The following is a 22,658-nucleotide window of genomic DNA, read 5'->3' as shown; positions in this document are numbered from 1 at the left end:
CAAAAGGTTAGAAATGTCAAGAGAAACCTTTCACAACGTTAAAAGCTTCAGTGAATGAAAACCATTACAATAGCTTTCTGAAATGTCCATGTAACCACAACCTCATGGTGCTTGGAAAGGAACTCCATGTTCTTAGATGCCTAACTTTATAGTTCACATTAATGGAGCTCAGGGAAATGTAATCGGCCTGTCATTCATGTCAGCTCGAAAAAGCCTGTCCATATTACGCATTTAGCATGCTTTCCATTGTTTCTGATCCTAGTTCAAGGGGTTATGTTGAGGTAATACGGACAAACAAACATGATGTATCCTTCTACATCCATCTGGACTATACTAACATCTGCCTGCCTATTCATGTAAGCAGTGCTCACCTTTATCAGTTTTAAGAAACATGAGAGACTTCTGTCATGGGTATGTTAAGTAAAAAAGTGGGCTGGATTTGGAAAATGTGATGTGCTTGTGTGCCTATTTGCGGCCCTACTATTATTAGCCTTCATGGCCACGCAAGCTGCAGACTGATTGGAAACAGTAGAGTTATATGCCCTGGTGTACCACCCCAGGAGCCCAACAGCACAGAAGGAAAACACTGAGCTTCAGAACTTCAGTATAACCCTGAGCGTCTAACAAAATCTGCTGCTGAAATGCTATAATAATGGAAGATTTTTGCTGATGCTTATAACAATCTAAGTTTGGGCAAATAAACACTTTTTTGCTGTTTTGGGTTTTATGACTATGTTGGATACAATCAACTGAGACCTGTCAGTTTTGTTCCTTCCGAGCTGCTTTAAGTGGATGTATGCAGACTGAAAACATGGGTTCAAGAAGGCTCATGAACCGTTCACTCTCAGGTGATGGAAGGTATTACTACAGTGGCAATGATATCACCTCTCAGAATAGCAGGGGTGGCTGTAGGAGCTACCTGAACAGTGTCCGACCTGAACGCAGGTACAGATTTCTGATTCTTGGTATGCACTATATACAGTTCCTGCATGGTGCATATTCAAACCATTTAGATCTTGGTTACTTTAACGTTGCGCTTTAATACATGTTTACACTTTTAGAAAGTATTATATGTTATGTATTATATATGCACTCTTATAAGTGTATTAACCATTATGACACTCTACAATGCCAAATCATATACTGTATATTAACGCAGTGCTGTGGTTAAAGATATATCTGGATATGGAAAGATTGCTAGTTTGATCCTTGAAAAGATTAATTTCATCTATTGTGCATTCAAGCAAGCTATTTAACCCTAGGTTAACCTAGAGGTTTTCTCCCTCTAATAGGTGTAAGTTTTTTGGGACACAAGCATTACTTAATGACTACTTTCCAAAATACACTCTTAAAAAAAGGTGCTAAATGATACCACAAGAACCATTTTTTTGCTTCACAGAAGTTTCTTTATAATGGATAAAAGTACTATGAAAAGGCAAAAAATTGCTGTCTTAAAAACATTTAACTAAAAGGTTATCTGAGGAACCAAAACGATTCTTCTATGGCATCACTGTGAAGAACCTTTTGTAGCACCTTTATTTTTAAGAGCGTAAAGTTAATTGTGATCATTTCATGAAGATGGAGTATTAAACAATGCAAAAGTGCAATCTAAACAGATAGATATGTAAACAGAACACAAAAATGCATAATAAAGACCACACAAGCTTCTTTACATTGTTGTTGCTTATTAACTACAGTACCTAACATTTATAATAATGTATAAACAGATAAATCCAAACACATTTTGTTGTCTTCAAATAAACTGTGACAGATCTTTCTATTACATCACAGACAACAGAACCCTGGTGGACTGTCTGCCTCCTCAAAACCTTATATGAAGGTCATACTGTTATAAATAAGTTCCCTTTCTGTCGGTCTCTCGACGTTGTGTTGAACCGACAGATGGGGTTCGTCCCTGAGAACCAATCGTTTCCGACTGCTTAGAAAAGGCCAATGAAAATTGGCAAATGAAATTTGCATGCCGGACTCCGCCCCGGACATCCGGGTATAAAAGGGAGACGGCGTGTCATGGCTCTGCTTCATTTAGTCATGCTTTTCTTGGTCCTGTAGCAGAGCCATGACAAAGTCTTTGGTTATGTGTGGAGAGAGTCTTTTTGACCCTTTCGGTCTTCGATACTCTCTCCGGTCTTTGTCTGTTTTCCCGCCCTTTTGTATCCCTCGTTATTGCTTGTTGATTAGTTCATGTCTCACACCTGTTCCCTCTTGATTTCCTCCCCTTTATATAGTCCTCGTGTTTCATTGTCCTGTGCTCTGTCATTGTATCTGTACGTGTGTATGCTGGTGTTCTTGTTCCTGTCGGTCCCAGTGTGCTGTTTAATATTCTGAGTCTAGTCTAGTAAGTCTTTTAGTGTTTTGTTATAGTTTGTCAAGTGTTTCTCAGTTTAGTCCAGTTTTAGTCAGTCTATGTTCTGTTTGAGTTTTTCCTGTTTTCTTGATTTACCCCATCGTGGGTTTTTGTTTTGTCTATTTGTTAATAAATATATTCTTTGTTAACCCCTTCACTGCTGCCTGCATTTGGGTTCTCTTCTGCATTTCGTGACACGGCGTGCATCATTCATTCACCTTTTGTTCTTCGGAGCCTTCGGTTATGAAGATCTTCTCTTGCTGCTTAGCAAATTCTCTACATTGCCAGTTCTACGACGTGGTGCAGCGGACTGTCCCTTCCTGCAGCGACTTCCCCTGGGCATCTCGGCGGTTCCAGAGGTGTTCGAGCCTGCAGACGGTGACTCACCGTTCTAAAAGAGCTAATTTCTCCAGCGTGGCATGTCCCGCTGTTCTCTTGGGTGCGGTGTCCTCATCGAGGATGCGGACAAGCACGATGTCTGTGTCAGGTGTTTGGGGGTCCAACACGCTGAGACAGCCTTCGTGGACTCATCCGGTTTTCTCCGGAGAATCAGCCACCACCTCGCATGCTTCCCGGGCTGTGACGAGGATGGCTAAGGCCATTCCGTTCGCCAAGGCGAGCGGCGAGGGTGATATGGGGATTTCTGCGAGCGCTAATCCGTCAGCCAAGTGCTCACGGACCGCTCGCACCCCGTCTCGCTCGCCTCATTGTTCCCTAGCTGGCGGTGCCACACCTTCCTCCTTCACGCAGTCGGACACGATGTGTGATGAGGATGAGATGTCCATCGCAGCATCGGAGAGCGAATTGCTGGCATCCGATTCCGACGACTCTCTGCAGCTCCCCCCTATGGGGGGACGAGCTCAGGAGGAGGCGGATGTCGAGATGTCGGCCATGCTTTCCCGGGCCGCCGTGTGCATTGGGTTAGAGTGTACTCCGGTGCCTCTCCCCCAGCGCTCACGGTTGGATACGTGGTTCTTGGGCTCTGAGCGCGACTCCAAGCCGCGCCCAACCCAGGGTTCCATTTTTCCCGGAAGTGCATGATGAACTGGCGAAGACGTGGAACGCCCCCTTTTCGGCGCGTACACGTCAAACCGGTTCCGTCACTCTCTCTTCCCTCGATGGTGGGGTGGCTAGGGGTTACGTCGACGTGCCCCAGGTGGAACATGCAGTCGCGGTGCACCTGTGCCCGCAGGCGGCGTCCACCTGGAGAGGTCGACCGAAACTCCCGTCCAAGGCGTGTAGGACTTCGGCATCGCTGGTGTCGAAGGCCTACACTGCCGCGGGCCAAGCTGCCTCCTCTCTCCACGCCATGGCCATCCTGCAGGTCCATCAGGCCAAGGCGTTGAAAGAGATCCACTAGGGTAAGACCGACCCGGGGTTAATGCAGTAACTCCGCACTGCCACCGACCTTGCTCTAAGGGCGACCAAGGTGACCGCGCGGGCCCTGGGTCGGGCGATGTCCACCATGGTGGTCCAGGAGAGGCATCTCTGGCTCAACCTTGCGCAGATGAGCGACGCCGAGAAAGTCCGCTTTCTCGACGCGCCCATTGCGCAGGGTGGACTGTTTGGTGACACTGTCGAGGACTTCGCTCAGCAGTTCTTGACGGTGAAGAAGCAGACGGAGGCGATTAGCCATATTCTTCCCCGCCGAGACTCGGCCGCCCGTAGGCCTTCGAGTTCCCGTGCGGCCTCTGCTTCCCAGCAGCCTCGGCCCCCTTCGAAGCCAGCTCCGGTTCCAGCGCTCCCTACCCAGGCGGCACCCCGGAAAAGGGCGTCGAAGGGGAGACCACCACCCCGTCAACAACCTTCGAGGAAGAAGCGTTCCTGACGGGAAGACCCCAGGGAGGTTAACACCATCGGGCCCGTATCCAGCCATGACATCGCTGGACGGTCGATCCGGGACGGTTCCTGCCCCGTTCCTCCCCACGGGGGCCTAGCGCCCACTTTTTCACGAAAAGAGGTTCCTATCTCCCTGGGTGTTCTTCACAGCCGCTCTCACCCTCTGTCAGACGGTGTTCGGCCACTCGACGTTGCGTCTTGGCGAGGCGCAACATCGAATGTATTTTGCAGCCCTCAGCACTCTCAAATCGACGGTGCGGGGACCTGCATCGCCAGGCAGGCAAACCAGCAGAGCCAGTCTTCTTCCCGGGGGCTCCCCGGCGAGAGACCCGCACTGCCAGCCATCGAACCACCCCCCGGGGGGTTGATGAAGCAGATCGTTCCCTTAGTCCCCCTGTCACGGTCCCTGGGAGCTTGGCTCGAGCTTCCCACACCGTCACGGTGGCTGAGAAGGACGATCCGTCTCGGCTACGCGATCCAGTTCGCCAGAAACCCGCCCAAGTTTCGGGGCATCCTCGTCACCTCGGTCAGAGGCCGGGATGCTCCCGTACTACGGAGCGAGGTCGCCACCCTTCTGGCGAAGGGTGCGATCGAGTCCGTCCCCTTAGCCGAGATGTCCAAGGGGTTTTACAGCCCTTACTTCATCGTCCCCAAAAAAGGCGGGGGGTGCGCCCCATCCTAGATCTGCGTACCCTGAACAGACACCTGCACAAGCTGCCGTTCAGGATGCTCACGCAGAAGCGCATCCTGGCATCCGTCAGATGTCAGGATTGGTTCATGGCAATCGACCTGAAGGACGCTTACTTTCATGTCTCGATTCTCCCTCGTCATCGCCCGTTCCTACGGTTCGCTTTCGAGGGTCGGGCATATCAGTACAGAGTCCTCCCCTTCGGTCTGTCTTTGTCTCCACGAGTCTTTACGAAGTTCGTGGAGGCCGCCCTCTCTCCCCTCAGGGAGAGAGGTGTGCGGGTACTCAACTATCTTGACGACTGGCTTATCTTGGTTCACTCGCGAGATCTGTTGTGTGCACACAGGGACCTGGTGCTCCGGCACCTAGATCGATTGGGACTACAGGTCAACCGAGAGAAGAGCATGCTCTCCCCTTTGCAGAGCATCCTCTATCTTGGTATGGAACTCAACTCTGTCACCATGACAGCGCGACTGTCCGCAGTGCGCGCCCAGTCAGTGTTGAACTGCCTGGATCATTTCACGCAGTCGGCGGTTCCCCTGAAACTATTTCAGAGGCTCCTGGGACACATGGCATCCTCGGCGGTGGTGATACCCCTCGGGTTGATGCACATGAGGCCGCTTCAACACTGTCTCCTGAGTCGAGTTCCTTGGAGAGTGTGGCACACCGGCAGCAGGCAGATGGTGATTACGCACCCTAACCCCCTGGTCTTCCATGGCCTTCCTTCGGGCAGGGGTACCCCTATGGCAGGTTACGAGGCATGTCGTGGTGATAACAGACGCCTCCCTGCAGGTTTGGGGTGCAGTGTGCAATGGGCACGCAGTGTCGGGTCTTTGGACGGGCCCTCGCCTGCGCTGGCATATCAATTGCCTAGAGTTGTGGGCTGTGCTACTTGCATTGAAGAGGCTGCAGCCTCTCGTGCAGGGCAAGCACGTGCTGGTCCGGTCGGACAGCACTACTGCAGTAGCGTATATCAATCGTCAGGGTGGCGTTCGCTCTCTGCAGTTAACACGACTTGCCCGACGCCTCCTCTGGTGGAGTCAGCAGGTGACCCGCTCCCTGCATGCCACGTATATCCCAGGCGACCTGAACCAGACAGCCGACGTGCTCTCTCGTCAGTCGACGCCTCGCGGAGAGTGGCGACTCCACCCCCGCGCAGTCCAGCTCATTTGGGTGCAGTTCGGGCAGGCCCAGGTGGACCTGTTTGCCTCCCTCGAAACCACCCATTGTCCGCTTTGGTACTCTCTGACTGAGGGACCCCTTGGCACGGATGCCCTAGTGCACTGCTGGCCTCGGTACAAGTGGAATTACGCCTTCCCCCCAGTGAGCCTCATTGCACAGACCCTGTGCAAGGTCAGGGAAGAGGAGCATCAAGTGGTACTAGTTGCGCCCTATTGGCCCAACCGGACTTGGTTCTCGGAGCTAATGCTCTTGACGACAGCTTCCCCCTGGCCGATTCCCCTGATGAAGGACCTGCTTTCCCAGGGGAAGGGCACGTTATGGCATCCCAGGCCAGACCTCTGGAACCTCCATGTCTGGCCCCTGGACGGGACGAGGAGATCCTGAGTGGTCTGCCGCCGGCGGTAGTAGCTACCATTTCTCAGGCTAGGGCACCTGCCACTAGGCGACTGTACGCCTACAAGTGGCGCCTCTTCTCGACCTGGTGTGCTTCTCGAGGAGAAGACCCACGGAGTTGTGCGATCGGGTCCGTGCTGTCCTTCCTACAAGAGAGACTCGAGACTAACCTCTCCCCCTCCACACTGAAAGTGTATGTAGCCGCCATTGCTGCTCATCACAACTCAGTTGCTGGAAAGTCTCTAGGGCAGCACGACCTGGTCATTAGATTCCTAAGGGGTGCGAGGAGGCGTAACCCGCCTCGTCCGCACTCCATACCCTCTTGGGACCTGGATGTAGACCTGTCAGGTCTCGCCAGGCCCCCCTTCGAGCCCCTAGGGGATGCCTCTCTTCCTCATCATACGATGAAGACGGTTCTCCTTTTGGCGCTCGCCTCCATCAAGAGGGTAGGGGATCTACAGGCTTTCTCCGTGTCCCCTGACTGCCTAGAATTCGGACCCAGGGATTCTCACGTTATCCTGAGACCTCGGCCCTGCTACGTGCCCAAGGTTCCCACCGCTCCCTTTCGGGACCAGGTGGTGAACTTACAGACGCTCCCCACTGGGGAGGAAGACCCAACCCCGTCCGTGTTGTGTCCAGTACGCGCGCTGTGCCTCTACTTAGACCGCACACAGAGTTTCAGGAGCTCGGATCAGCTCTTTGTCTGTTTCGGAGGTCAGCAACAGGGGAGAGCTGTCTCCAAGCAGAGGTTGGCCCACTGGATTGTGGACGCTGTCAAGGCAGCTTACCAATCCCTAAATCGCCCGTTCCCTCTAGGAGTGAGGGCCCACTCCACCCGGGGTGTTGCCTCCTCTTGGGCCTTGGCACGGGGGGCCTCTCTCGCAGACATTTGCAGAGCTGCGGGTTGGTCTACACCCAACACCTTCGCGAGGTTCTACAACCTCCGTGTAGAGCCGGTGTCAGTCCGCGTCCTGCATGGCCACATGTAGGACCGGCAACTGGTAGGGTGTACGCCTGTTCGGTTTTTTCCCCCTCTCTCGAGTGGGTCAGTATACCGATTTAGCCTCCATTCTTTCCCCACTGTGCGAAGAACAGGCACTCCATCCATCACTAAGCAAGCACCCCCTGGGGCGGGCTGGGTAGAGCAGCCCTGCCCCTTAGGCTGGGTATCACCTGAATTATTCGCAGCATAGCTCTAACCGGACCTAGTGCTACCAGACGTTGCAACTCCCCAGTAGGGCGGTTCCGTCTGATGTATCCTCACGTTGGTTCCCACCTTGGTAACCCATGACCTCCCCGGGTGGACCTCCACCTCGCGGTTTTCTCTTCAGCCGCACTTTCTTCCCATGAGTTCTTCCCCATCGGTGAGACCATGTTGGTATCTCCACTATTCTCCTCCCTGCGGTAGGAAGTGGTCTCTGTAGCGCATCCCCCACTTGAGGAAGTAGCGCTTACCCAGTGGCCTTACGGTTCCGGGCGGCTTCTCGCTGTTAGAGAAACAAGGCCGCCGCCTGTGAGGCCGAAGGTAGGGGCCTTCCCACCTTTCAAGAAAGCTCTGGGACCCCCTACCTACCCACTGGTAGGTTACAATTTCGCGGTAGCGTTCACGGCTGACACGCCCAGGCCAGTCACCGTCGCTTCGTTGAGATTGTGACAGGGCACAGTGTTATGGCGTTTTCCATTGGAACCCCATCTGTCGGTTCGACACAACGTCGAGAGACCGACAGAAAGGGAACGTCTCGGTTACGTTTGTAACCTCGGTTCCCTGATGGAGGGAACGAGACGTTGTGTCCTCTTGCCACAACACGTGCTGTCCTCTGCAGCAGTCGTGAGAGGTCTCAGGCTCCTCAGAACTAAGGTGAATGAATGATGCACGCCGTCTCCCTTTTATACCCGGATTTCCGGGGCGGAGTCCGGCATGCAAATTTCATTTGCCAATTTTCATTGGCCTTTTCTAAGTAGTCGGAAGCGATTGGTTCTCAGGGACGAACCCCATCTGTCGGTTCGACACAACGTCTCGTTCCCTCCATCAGGGAACCGAGGTTATAAAAGTAACCGAGACGATTTGTGCACTACCACCGTCCATGATAAATGTCTACAAGAATTCCCCAGAGCTCTTGTTGCAGCAGCTTGCTTATATTATCCCCAAAATACAAAAAAATCATAAACTTAAATTAAATATTGACTGATGGATTCCTTGTGTTTGCTTCATTTTTGCTTAGCCATGCGGGTTATAGAGTCTCTCAATTCAAGCCATCCAGGTAAAAAGACAAATCTTTGGTAACCAAAACTAACTTCCCCCAGCTGTTAACATAAATAATAAATAATTCCATTATTTGTGTGTAACTGAAAGAAACACCCCAAAGAGCTAGACAAACCCTTCGGAAAGCAAACACACAGTCCAGTGCTTGTTATTTCTCCCAACGTGTGAGCTGGGTCAGTGAGATGGTCAATGGAAAACGCAGGCTCTATATTAATTAAATACAATTATCCAGAGCCACATTACACCTATACAGCTGATTCACACATCTAACAAATCTTTGGATTTATAATTGTAATAACTTACATGTATGAAACTGATGTGAGTGCTGCTGTTTATGATGAAAATGATTAAAATTAATTAAACCTGAGATCAGTCACAACGAGCGCTTTTCCACCATTGCGCCAAACCATTCTAAGCACGTTCTCGAATGGTTATGGTTATGTTAAGTGAGTCTGGCTTGGCCTGGCTGGTTACCTTTCTCGGCCCGGAATTTTTCAGCCCAGTTTCGGCCCGTGCTGATAGAATGTGTGTAGTGACGTCTCCACTTAGAATTGTTCACTCGTCGGTTGCCTAGATAACAGTTTCTCGCCAATATAACGCTTCATTGGGGAAGGAAATAAAGTTAATTTAGCTGTTTAACAGCTGGAGGGTACCAAAAGAAATTAAAAAGCTTTTCAAGTCATATTTCAATCTCTTGCGATACCAAGGCAGCGAGTGATACGTTTGTGTTTACATTTGAAAAAGTTCCATTATCAGTCCCAGAGCGGAAAGTAAAAACAAAACCGTACCAGGGGGCTTGGATCTGCACGCAGTGGAATGGTTAAGCAACGAGAACGGTTCAGCGTAATGGTGAAAAAGCGCTTAATGTTTATGTGTTTATGTTCAGGAGCACTCTTTGCAGTGTAATGGCCCAATTAGCTGAGGAGACACAGCCAACATTTGAGAGCACCTTAAAATCTAAAGCTGTGTCTGAAGCAACTAATGTCAAGTTCATCTGTATGGTCTCAGGTATCCGTCCCACCAAACCAAATGACTGAATGTTTTTATGTAAATGAATGCTTTTAATATTGTTAAGGTTGTCCATTATTCTCTATACACGTTTAGGTCATCCTGCTCCTGATGTGACATGGTACAAAGATGATGAACAACTGGACAGATACTGTGGTCTCCCCAAATATGAAATTTTACATGATGGGAAGACGCATACGCTCAATATTTATAAGTATGTCTTTGTCCAGGGTATTCTGAGAAATTTGTTCTCATTTAACTAATGTTTGGCTAAGATGAGATGTTGTAAAATTTGATATTCCTGTCTTAGCTGTACTCTGGAGGATGCTGCAATCTATCAAGCATCAGCACAAAACAGTCATGGCATTGTCTCATGTTCAGGGGTGCTGGAGGTTGGAACCATGAATGAGTACAAGATTCATCAAAATTACTTTGCGAAACTCAAACAGAGAAATGAGAACAGCCTTCGTGAGCAGGAAGAGCCCTGCAAAGCAGACAAAGACAATGTTCCAAGCAGTCCTGACAGAACCCAGAGGAATCGCAGGTCCTCCATGGAGACAACCCCGAGCTTTGCGGCTTCCAGCTCCTCTGAAGAGAAAGAAGAACTGAACGCTCTTAGTAAAACACCTGCAGTAGAAGACAGGCTAAGCACTCCTGTTCAAGTACCTGAATCAACCCCTATTCACTTCCCCTCTGACTCCGAAATGATCCCAATTGTAGACAAAGGCAACCAGGCATATATCCATGACACGATGCACACGGCCTCCACCAAACAGACATATAATTATGCAAAGAAGATCAAAAAAAGAGAGGAAATGAAAGAAACGGAGGTGAGGAATGAGAAGAATCCTTCTGTTGAGAAAATGGAGGTACAAAACACTGTCATTCAAAACAACGTGGACATCAAATTGAAACAAAATGAAAAACCATCGATGAAAGCGAGTAAAGGTGCTACAGATTTAAAGAAAACACAAGTTGCTTATAAGCCCATCACGACCCCAAGACATCCAGCATTGAAGGTTACCATGGCAACCGAGACCAAGATGGTCAAAGACACAAAGCAAATGAAATCGTCTGACAACCAGAAAAGTCTAGATAGAAGATCCCCTCTTATAAAACTACATTCCCAGCTTCAATCTCAAAATACAAAACATGTTCAAAACCAGAGGGTGGAGAATGGTACGCCAAGCTCCCCAGACAACAAGCTCATGGATTTAGATGACAGCAAGAGTAAACTAGCAGCAGGTACATGTGTGAGAATCCTGCCTCATTCTTGTGGTAAGGGTGACGTTAATACGGATACAGGGGACAGGAATGTGTCTGTACACTCTCCCAGAGCCTCGGTGAGTGTTTCCTCATGATCTGTCTGTGAGCTCATGCGCGGGTAATGTTTCAAGTGGTAGTGGAATCAGTAACCCCCCACCACACTCACAAACTATAAATAGGGACATAAGCATGACTTTGAAGATGAGACGGTTTCAATTACACACAAGCAGGGTGACAGACAATGATAGTATTCCCATTACGCAAATTGTAACTCCTGGGAACACAGTTAAAAAAAGAATTACACACAGCAAAATCGCCAGTGTTAAAAAAGGTCAAATTAACCCTCACAGTGTATATATAATCCATACTTTGAGAGTGTGCATTATATATACACTGTGAGTGTTAATTTGATATTTTTAACACTGGCGATTTTACTGTGCAGGAACCGAGCTCCATGAGGTTTGTTTGCAGTCTCTAATCACCTGTTTTCTCAAAGCAGGTACAACAACCCACTTGTGAAAGCTGTGGTCAGTTCAACAGACATGCTCTGCCCAGCTGCTCTCCTTTTAATATCCAACATTCCTCTCTGATCTCATAAAGCCTTAAAATACTCTCTAAATATGGCCAGTCCAACAATTTCCCCCAAGGCAATAGATGCTAAACAAGAAGCAAAGATAGAGCCAATCAACTGAAGACAGGTGCTTGTCACTTGTAATCATATCATTAGGACATTCATTAATCTAATGCTGGGTTTCTTCAAATAAAGTGTTTAATAGGAGATGGAGTCTGTCTTAATGATATCAGCCCTCTCTTCGTCTCTTATCCAACCTAAATGAGGGATAATCAAGTGCTAATTTTACAAAAGTTCAGCTAATACAAAGGTCTGTTGATTTAAGATTAATGACACAAGTGGTAAGAAGCAGAATATCCCTTAAGATTTTCAGGGTTCAGGGACTTGGCATTAGTGCAGCATAACAGAACCAATAGATCTGATTCAGTTTGTGTTTTTCAATATACAGTCAAATGTACTGCAATGAGTAATAGATACTAATAATCAATAATATTTTTGTAATGTTGTTAAGGGGATAGTTCACACAAAAATAGAAATTCTGTCATACAAAACGTCTTGGTTACGGATGTAACCTCGGTTCCCTGATGGAGGGAACGAGACGTTGTGTCGAACCGACAGAATGGGGTTTCTCTTGAGAACCTATCATCTTCTGAGTATTTAGAAAAGGCCAATGAAAATTGGCGAATGAAATTTGAATGCTCATTCATTCACCTTTGGTCTGAGGAGCCTTAAGCATCCTCCCCCGACCGCTGGGGTGGGCGGCCAGTGTTGTGGCATGAGGGACACAACGTCTCGTTCCCTCCATCAGGGAACCGAGGTTACATCCGTAACCAAGACGTTCCCTTTCTGTCGGTCTCTCGACGTTGTGTCGAACCGACAGAATGGGGTTCCTATGGAAAACGCCACAGCACTGATCCGCGTCACAATCTCTAGCGGAGCGACGTTGACTGGCCTGGGCGAGTCAGACGAAGATGCTAACGCGAAATTATGACCATCCAGTGGAGAGGAAGGGGGACCCAGAGCTTTACCACAAAGTTGGTAAGCCCTTGCCACCGGCCGTCACGGGCGGAGGCTTAGTTCTCTAAATGGCAATAAGCCACCCAGCACGTAAGGGCCACTGGGTAAGCATTATTCCCCCCCCCGGGGGAAAAACGCTGCAGAGACCATTACCTACCGTAGGGAGGAATTAGTGGAGACACCACATGGTCTCACCATCAGGGGAGAACTCATGGGAAAATGTGCAGACTGCAGGAGTTAACCGCAAGGTGGGAGTCCACCTAGGGAGGTCATGGGTTGCCAAGGTGGGAACCATTCATGAGGATACATCAGACGGAACAGCCCACGGAGGGGGGGTCCAGTAAGAGCTATGTGGGAGATAACTCAACTGTTCCCCCGGCCTAAGGGGGCAGGGCTGCTCTGCCCAGCCTGCCCCGAGGAAGGTGCTAGTGATGGATACAATGCCTGTTCTTTACCCAGTGGGGGAAAGAGGGGAGGCGTAATAGCCGCTGATCCCCCTAAGGAAGGGGGAAGGGCTTTCGCAGGCGTACGCCCTTCCAGCTGCCGGTCCTACACCTTGCCAGGATGTGGGCTGACACCGGTTCACTGGCGCGTTCCTGTGCCTGGCAGTGTTGGAGCGGTCGTATGTGCATCGACCCAAGGGGGACCACCCCCGCCGAGGATGCCATGTATCCCAGGAGCCTCTGAAATTGTTTCAGGGGGACCGCTGCCTGCCTGAGAGCTTCAGGCAGTTCAACACTGATCGGGCGCACTCTGTAGTCAGTCGCACTGCCTCTGGGAGGCCGCGTGGGCGCGGGCTTCCTCGTCGCAGGTCTCGCGCCCCCCGCGGGGGGTGAGCGGGGCCGCTCATGAGGACAGAGTCGAGTTCCATACCGAGAAAGAGGACTCTCTGCACCGGGGAGAGCTTGCTCTTCTCAGTTGACCTGTAGCCCCACTGATCTAGGTGCCGGAGCACCAGGTCCCTGTGTGTACACAACAGATCTCGAGAGTGCGCCAAGCTGAGCCAGTCGTCGAGATAGTTTAGTACCCACACACCTCCTTCCCTAAGGGGAAGGAGGGTGGCTTCCACGACCTTCGTAAAGACTCGTGGAGACAGGGACAGACCAAAGGGGAGGACCCTGTACTGATATGCCCGTCCCTCGAACGCGAACCGTAGGAATGGCCGATGTCGAGGGAGGATCGAGACATGAAGTACTCATCCTTCAGGTCGATTGCCATGAACCAGTCCTGACACCTGACGGACGTCAGGATGCGCTTCTGCGTGATCAACCTGAAAGGCAGCTATTGTGTAGGTGCCTGTTCAGAACATACAGACCCAAGATAGGGCGCAACCCCCCGCCTTTCTTGGGGACAATGAAGTACAGGCTGTAAAACCCTGTAAAGGCTGTTTAACATCTCGGCTGGTGAGACGGGCTCGATCACTCCCTTCACCAGAAGGGTGGCGACCTCGGCCCGAAGTACGGGAACATCCTAGCCTCTGACTGAGGTATATCGGATGCCCTGAAACTTGGCGGGCATGAGGCGACTGGATCGCGTAGCCGAGACGGATCTTCTTCCCTAGCCAGCCTGACAGTCTGGGAAGCCGGACAGGCTCCCAGAAATGAGACAGGGGGACTTAAGGTACGATCTTTTTCATCGTCCCCCCGGGGGGTGGTTCGATGGCTAGCAGTACGGATTCCTTGCCGGCTCTGCTGTTTTTCTCTGCTGTCTGACTGAAAGTGCTGAGGGCTGGTGTTTATACTCGACATTGCGCTTCGCCATGAAGCAACGTCGAGTTTGCCGTTCACCGTCGTGCAGAGGGTGGGGGGGGGGAGCAGATGGAGAGACGGGGCAGGATCCGTCCCTATCCGACTTCCCAGCGATGTGGCTGGGGTCGGGCCCAATGGAAGCCTCGATCCCCCTGAGGTCTTCCCATGAGGGCCGCTTCGCCGCGGCTGCTGATGAGGTGATGGTCTCCTCTTCGCTGTCTTCTCCAGGGGGGGCCGCCTGAGTGGGGGGCGCCAGAGCTGGAGGGCGTCGAAGAGGACCGGGGCTGCTGGGAAGCAGACAGTGCATGGGACTCGACGGCCGAGGCGGCCGATTCGCTGTACGGAGGACTGCTTCTTTACTGTCGAGAACCCTCCGGGTGAGGCCGCGTGCGGGGGGTGAGCGGGGCCGCAGCGGCTCGACAGTAACACCAACCAGCCCCCCCTTGCGAGACGGATGCGTCGAGAAAGCGGACCTTCTTGGCGTTACTCATCTGCGCAAGGATCGGCCAGAGGAGTTTCTCATGGACCACAAGTGTGGACATCGTCCGACCCAGGGCCCGCGTGGTTACCTTGGTCGCCCGTAGAGCGAGGTTGGTGGCGGCGCGGAGTTTATGCAGGAGCTCTCTCAACGCCCTGGCCTGGCAGGAGCCATAGCGTGGAGAGAGGAGGCAGCTTGGTCTGCCGCAATGTAAGCTCTCGACACCAGAGATGCCGAGACCCCACATGCTTTGGATGGGAGTCTAGGTCGAGCCCCACCCCCAGGTGGCCGCCGCCTACGGGCACGAGTGCACCGCGGCGGCATACTCCACCTGGGGGACATCGACGTATCCTCTAGCTGTCCCAACCTCGAGGGAAGAGAGGGTGACAGAACTTTGTTTGACGTGAAACGTGCCGGAAAGGGGGCGTTTCCAGGTCTTACTAAGTTCCTCATGCACTTCCGGTAAACACAGCACTGAGGGCGGGCGCGGCTTGGAGCCACGCTCAAACCCGAGGCGCCATGTAGCCAGCCGCGAGCGCCGGGAGAGGCAGGTTGATATTTCGACATCAGCTTCTTCCTTGGCTCGAACCCCCCCGAGGGAGGGAGCCCGAGGAATCGTCGGAGTCGGATGGCAGTACGTCACCCCCCGATGCTGCAAGAGACATCTCATCATCACGCACCGTGTCCGAATACGTGATTGAGGAATAAGACGGCGGACCGTCTCCTGGGGAACGGTCAGATGAGCGAGACGAGGTGCGAACGGTCCGTGAGCCAGTTGCTGGCGGATTATCACTCACAGTAATCCTCATATCACCCTCGCTGCTTGCCGTAGTGGACAGCAGGGCCGTAGTCCTGCCGCCACGGAACGGGGAGCAAACGAGGTGGTGGCTGAGTCCCGTGGGAACACAGCCACCCGTGACGCAACGTCTGAATCGTCACCACCCGCAGTGCGGGCAGGACGTATCCAGAACGTCTGCCCCAGCGTACTGGAAGCAGGCATCGTGTCCGTCTCCCTCCTTGATGAATGTGTTGCACCCATGAGAACAGCGGGACAAGCCACGCTGGAGAAATTTGCTCTTTTAGAAAAGGAAATTTGCTCGACACCTCCGGAACTGCCGAGTCACTGCAGGAAGAGTCACTGCAGGAAGGGACCGTCCGCTGTACCACGTTGAAGATTCCAGCAGCAAAATGATCACCAAAGATCGTAGAGAAGCTCATCAGATGCATAGGCTCTGGAGAACAAAAGGTGAATGAATGAGCACGCCGGCTTCCCTCTTATACCCGGACATCCGGGGAGGAGTCCGGCATGCAAATTTCATTCGCCAATTTTCATTGGCCTTTTCTAAATACTCAGAAGATGATAGGTTCTCAAGACAAACCCCATTCTGTCGGTTCGACACAACGTCGAGAGACCGACAGAAAGGGAACCTGTATGTGACTCTTTCCTCTGTGGAACACAAAATAATATATTTTGAGAAATGTCTCAGTGGTTTTGTGTCCATACAGTGGAAGTCATTGGGGGCCAATGTTGTCCATTGGCTCAGTTGAGGACTTTGTCACTTGTTGCATTTGTCATTTTCAACAGGCATTTGTGAAATTACAAAACCAATTAAAAAGGTTTTTGGTTAGAGAGGACTGAATTTTTTTACTATGCAGGAGGATGAGTAAATGATGAAAAACTTCTTATTTTTGGGTGAACTGTTCCTTTATTAATTAATATTATTAAGGAATATACTGTAAGTAATATTTTGTAATATTTTGTTGCATAAAGGCAGTCCATTACTGTTAATAATTACATACAGAAAAGTTTTGGTGGTAAAAAAATGAATGTGCTCTCTATATAAACTTTAATAAACAATGATTCTGTGATTACAGGCTGGGGGTGATAGTCACATTGAGCCCACAGAGCCAGAAATTTGTGGAAACATTCCTTCTTCGTCGAGGAAGGTGGCCATGGACTTAAACCAGCCACCCCCACTGATGCATGACGTCACATCACGTGTTACGGATACACTTCCTATACTCGGTTCCCACCACCTTGCCTCCCAGGGACAGAATGAGATAGCAGAAGACCAGTCCGTGGTATTAACAAACAACAGTATAGAGCATCATAAACCAGATATAGAAAGCACTGAAAAAAACTCCACAAGTCACGTTTCAAACTCGCTTCAAGACGGCCAAGTTACAACAGCTATGAATTCCTCCATGGAAGAGGTCACATTAACCAAGAACAGTGAGAAGGATTATAAAGATGGAAACCTAATGATCAAAAGAGCATCTGTCAAACCCGAGGCTAAAATAAAATCTGTGGCAACATCTTTGAATGGAACGGAGTTGGATGAGATGGGAATTAATGCTGACAAGAAAAAAGTATGTATTAGTGCAAATGTGCAAGGACAGAAAAGCATTTCTAAAGAAAAGTCTACGGGCTCAAAGCATGCTGTATCTCTAGTGACAGAATTTGTACAAACCCATAGCCATTCAAACATGTCAAATCCAGATGTGGTGCAATCACAGATTATGAATGACTCCTCAAACGCTAAAGCTCTCATGAAACATACAAAGGCACTAGAGTTTCAAAAAGAATCTCATGTTGCCACAGACAACGTTTCTAAAATGGACATACAAGAACAAGGACAAAGTTACACTGCAAAGAATGAGAAACAACAGTCTTTCACTTCTAAAGCTTCAACTATTGACAATGATCCTGAAGCAGCTCATATCGATTCCCCCACAATCCTCTCCCAAAAACATCCAAAAACCTTACTCTCAAATTTTACCATTCCTGCCATTTATGTTACAGATGTTGACAGCACATCTCCAAATACAAAAACAGAAAACATGGAATGCTCGAGTCCTGTTTGAAAATCAGAGAATGTTAAATTCAGTGCTAAACCTAATGTGCTAAACAACAACAACGCTGTCAGTCAAAAAGTGAATACATCTGATCACACAGACAACATTTACAAAACCACAGCCACTCCAGAATCTGTCGGGTTGCCTGATGCAAAGGTTGATCTTTCCTTGCACCCACAATCCTCTGCAGGCCTCAACCAGCCTCAACAAAAGCCACTTTGTCAAGAAAACTTCATAAAAACTTCGGTAAGTCAGCGTTCCAATGAGAGTATTGCTTCAGACTTTACTGGACCAGTCGGGAGGTGTATACAACTTAGCAATGCAGACAAAAGCAAAAAGGCAAATGAGTCAGACCTGGCTGAAACCAAATGTCCCCTATTGTTGGCAAAGACAGATTCTAATCTAAAAATCAAATCGAATTCTTTTATAAAGCAACTGAAGTCTGCTGCATTGGACCTTGAGCTGTCAAATCAGAGATCCACCAGTGTCACGTTACATGATACACCCCATAGAGATTCTGAAGGCAAAGATAAATATAGACAAACAAATTCTGAAGTAAAACAGGGGGAGTCTGTTTTGCTTCAAGGAAGTAACAATTTAAATACTGTCGTCTGCCTACTCAGTCCATCTTCAGATGTAACAATCCCACTCAAGACTACAGATGCTCAGATCTGCACCGCTAGTGAGCCAAACAAAACAGAAAAGAGGGATGTGGAAAAAGCAAATCAAAAAGACACATATCAGGAGCAGATACTACCTTTAATGCCACAACCTGCATCTCCATTAAATTTAGTTAATGACTCTCCGTCATTGGAAAAAAACTCCCCTCGTCTCACCCGGAGGGTCATGACAGCTGACCTCGCCAAGCTAAATGGAAATGGGAATGTTAAGACTAAATCATCAGACCGAGACAAAGAAAACCAGTTCAAAGGTAAAAATAGCAAGTATTTTATACAGATATTTGCTGTCATTTTTTATACAATGTAGACTGTTCACAAATGTTTTCAGACTAAAAACTGACATGTAAAATGGCTATACTTTTAATTATTGTCATAAGGTGTGCTTGTATAAGTCAAGCAACAATAATTTGAAACAAATTCTGACAAACCTTTGTAAAGAAAATATATTTATAAACATTAAATATATTTCATTCTACAGGTAGGCTATCCTTTGTTAACTAGTTGCAGGTAACAGAAGCTTTGAACCTCCCCCTCTGAAAACCTCTCTCTCTCTCTCTCTCTCTCTCTCTCTCTCTCTCTCTCTCTCTCTCAGTTCCCCAAGTTATTCGTAAAATCCGTCCAGAGGTATTTGATACATCTGGCCATTTAAAACTCTGGTGTCAATTTTTTAACATAGTGAGTGACTCAACAATAAGGTGGTTCAAGGATGATGTGGAGATCGCTGAAATAAAGAGGAGGTATGCGCTCATGGAGTTTTACTGACCCCTAGTGGTTATAAAAACAGTTTTATTAGATGTTTTTGTCTAGTCTACTTGACGTTGCTCTTTGGCAATGAAATACATGATCTGTAAATCCTGACTACAATGGATTCTGTGCTATGTTTTTAATGTTGACAAACCACTCTTTGGGAATTTACTTTATTTTCCGTTTCAGTGCAGGAGATGAAACTCAGCTGTGCTTGGCCATCATGCAAATGTCCAAACGAGATTGTGGGGTTTACAGGTGTTCCATAACCAATGAGAATGGCCAAGATTCCACCGAGTACCTTCTCAGTACAGAAAGTATGCATTAAACAAATGGTGTAACATATTTTATCACCTGCTACTCCTATAGGCAGTAATTTCTGATGTATTTCTTTAAGAACATTTGTTACTTTCTAAATCAGGTACTGTACTCTTTTCTTATAAAAATTTTTTTCCTGTTACATCAACTAGCAGTTTCCAGTATGTTCCTACGTGAGGAGCTCCAGGAAGGTAGAAAAATAACAGCTGCATAGCGCTTTCAGTCTTTCATGTTTGCCCATGAGGATCAACAAGTAACCCTTTCTATTTATTTATTTTATCATCTTAAACTCTCTCACACATGTAGTTGGGGAGGAGATTGAGATGACTCCTCTGATCTTCAGTAAAGGTCTTGCTGATGCAGGCTGTTGGGGCTCAAAATTTTATGGGCGTGTCACAACAGAAGAGGTTCAGGTTGGATTAGGATGCAAGCATAAAACCAGACGGCTGAGGGTGATCTATGGGTTGGATCCAGTGTTTGAGTCATGCAGCTCATGTTTAATGAAAGTGCGAAGCCCTATTGCATATGAGAGCAGAGAAGAGACTGTTCTGGCTGAGAAGAATCTTCAAATAACTAAACAGGTGACATATGTTTAATCACACATAACATTTATAATTATTATTATTATATAATATTTATAGTCACAATCATTTTTACCAACACATTTGATGCATCTTCTGTGGTCTAGGTTTGTAGAATTCAGAACATGGCAAGAGAGTATGTTAAGATCTTTGCAACAGAGACAAGAGAAATAGAGAGCTTCGGTTCAGCACTGGAGTGAGTGTCATTTATTTCCACTACAGTATCAAACCTTAAATCTGATTTAAAGTTGATTTAAGCTTTAAGCTTGATGATTTAAATCTTTATGTTTTATTCTAGTAACCTATATTAAAGCAATCCAACATCTCAGTTGATCTCACATGTGTAACTGGTACGTTTGTCATTATGAGGATGTATTTTTTTTAGGATAATCCCTTTATACTTTATGTACCGGCCGGCAAGCAGTGTTCCATATGGAACGGTGGAGGCGGAGCTTAAGGGTGTCTATTTGCGTTATTGCGGATTGGACCACAATGGGTCACTAGTATATAACAACAAGTCGGAGGTGGCGCAAAAGTGTTCTTCTTTCCAGCACTGGATACACCAGTGGACAAGCGGCAATGTGCTATTCTCCAGACTTGAGGGTAATTTAAAGAAATACTATATTTAATGAATGTTAAATAATCCGTTTGAATGGTTATTTTACTAAATAACCTTGATTATAAAAGGAAATAAACTTGTCAAAGTCTCAGTTTAACTGACTGGTTTTCTCTTATGTTGCAGGAGTTGATACAATATTAACAAATATTGAAGTAGTGACTAAGTCAAAGGGGTAGGTACCTGTTAATGTTCCCTTAGGTTCTTGTAAAAACAAGTAATTCAGCTTCACAGTGGTGTGACTTTCATTCTACTGCATCTAATTGTCATATGAAAATCATGAATATACTGTATGAATATGGTTACACTCTAAACTTGGTAATATGCAATATCACAACAGCTGATGCTACATTCACAATGTATTTTTCTGATGCAGGCATCAGGGCTTTCCCTGTGAGGCAAATCCTAAAGTTTTCGAACAATTCCCAACTGAACATCAGTGTAATTATTTTTGTGGTCTTCTAAACCTCAAACCTCCTAAACTCCCAGAAATGCTTCAGACTGTTAGATACAGAGGCTCCTCCAGTCCCCATACACAGCGCAAAGCCACAAAAAGCCCCAAAGTATCTCACAGGTCAAATCCTCAGACCTCCACCTAAAGCTTATGTGTTCAGAACATAGTAAAAACCAAAGGAAATGATGACAGAGATGAGTAGGTGCTCTGCTGAAGGTGCACCACTGGCTTAATGTGATCAGGCATTTTTATAGTTTGAAACAGTATTTTGATATGTGTGGCATTTAAATCAAATATGTAAATCCAGACAAATGATTTAGCATTGTGCAGTGGTCTTTATCAGAATCCATGTTATGAGCTTCAGAGTTTTTTGAAGGGTCATTTTTAAATAGAAAATTGCAGCAGTAGCATAACTTTTTCCCTCTTTTTGTCTGTAAAGGCAGTAAAGGGCTTTTGGCTAGTTATTTGTAAATAATGTTTTAAAACACATGTATTTAAATTATGAATTAAATTGCATTTAAATTATAAATGCTTGTATGACAGAGCAATATCTTGCAAGCCTTTTATGTATTGATGCACAACGTGTATTCTGAAAAAGTATGATTTCAATTACAATCTTTAATTGTAAACTATTGGATGTTGTCAATTTATTTTGATGTGCATATCGATTAAACTAGATACTTTTCTTGCTAGATTATTTTTATGTAATATAATAGTTTATATAACGTATCAAATAGTTCTCTCAAAACATTGTCCATGGCTGACTGGAGCCTGATGTTAAGGGGTAAGTTTAAATACCTAAACTATATAAACAGTATGACAAATTGCAGATTTTCTTAAAAATATTTTTATTCAGTCACTGTACATTATCAAGTTACTGTACATTAAAAGTTTGAGACTTTTAAAAAGATTTCCAATTACATTTATGTATAACTTAAACGAACTCTTGAATGCACAATGTGAGAATGGACAGAACATTTCGCCAGTAGTGATACTACAGATAGCAGGTTACCAATCTGTGTCTTTGTCTTTAGGAACTAGTGGTTTAAATAATGTAGTATGGTATGTTATTAAACTTCAGAGAAGCCAAAACTTAATGTGTTTCTATAAACTTCCTGTTAAACTCATATGGACCCGTGGGCGGTTCCAAAATTACGTCATAAGTTTTCCCTTAATGTCTACATGTATTTCTTTAACTCTAACTATCATATGTGGTATCATTTGAAAGCTTAGAGTCTCTAGTTTCTGGAGAAGTGCACCAGAAGTGCACTATCCACATGAGATAAATATTAAATGGAAGCTCCGTCTCTGACCTCTATGTAGACCCTTCAATTGCCCAAATAGACGAATCAGAGGCTGAGATATGGCAATGCGCAACAGGGGAGGCGGACCAAAACACTTCGAGCAAACTCAACACCAAGTTTACGCTGTTACGTTAAGCTTGTTACATGACCTTTCAGAGTCTTTTAGCTGTGTTACATGCAATTTTGAGAGGTTTACTGTGAAATTACACAAAAATATTTAATTCTTTATACCACTGTATGTGGTTATACTGTTTAAAATTGGGTATGGCAAATTCAGGCGGAAATCC

General features: G+C 47.3%; 1 protein-coding gene across 1 annotated transcript; it reads left to right on the top strand.

The window, feature by feature from the left end:
* Positions 1 to 568: 568 nt before the first annotated feature.
* On the top strand, positions 569 to 21,259 carry alpk3b (alpha-kinase 3b). Its single transcript, XM_057348424.1, is given in 12 exon segments — positions 569 to 945; positions 9,617 to 9,952; positions 10,049 to 11,081; positions 16,694 to 18,605; positions 18,947 to 19,091; positions 19,288 to 19,415; positions 19,569 to 19,607; positions 19,723 to 19,997; positions 20,105 to 20,193; positions 20,383 to 20,600; positions 20,740 to 20,788; positions 20,990 to 21,259. Coding segments are annotated over 12 exon segments (4,581 nt in total). The 5' UTR covers positions 569 to 811; the 3' UTR covers positions 21,213 to 21,259.
* Positions 21,260 to 22,658: the final 1,399 nt, after the last annotated feature.

This window comes from Triplophysa rosa, linkage group LG1, assembly GCF_024868665.1.
Source record: "Triplophysa rosa linkage group LG1, Trosa_1v2, whole genome shotgun sequence".
NCBI lineage: Eukaryota > Metazoa > Chordata > Actinopteri > Cypriniformes > Nemacheilidae > Triplophysa > Triplophysa rosa.
Note: the sequence above shows the minus strand (reverse complement) of the source record. Positions and strands in the feature narration are given on the sequence as shown.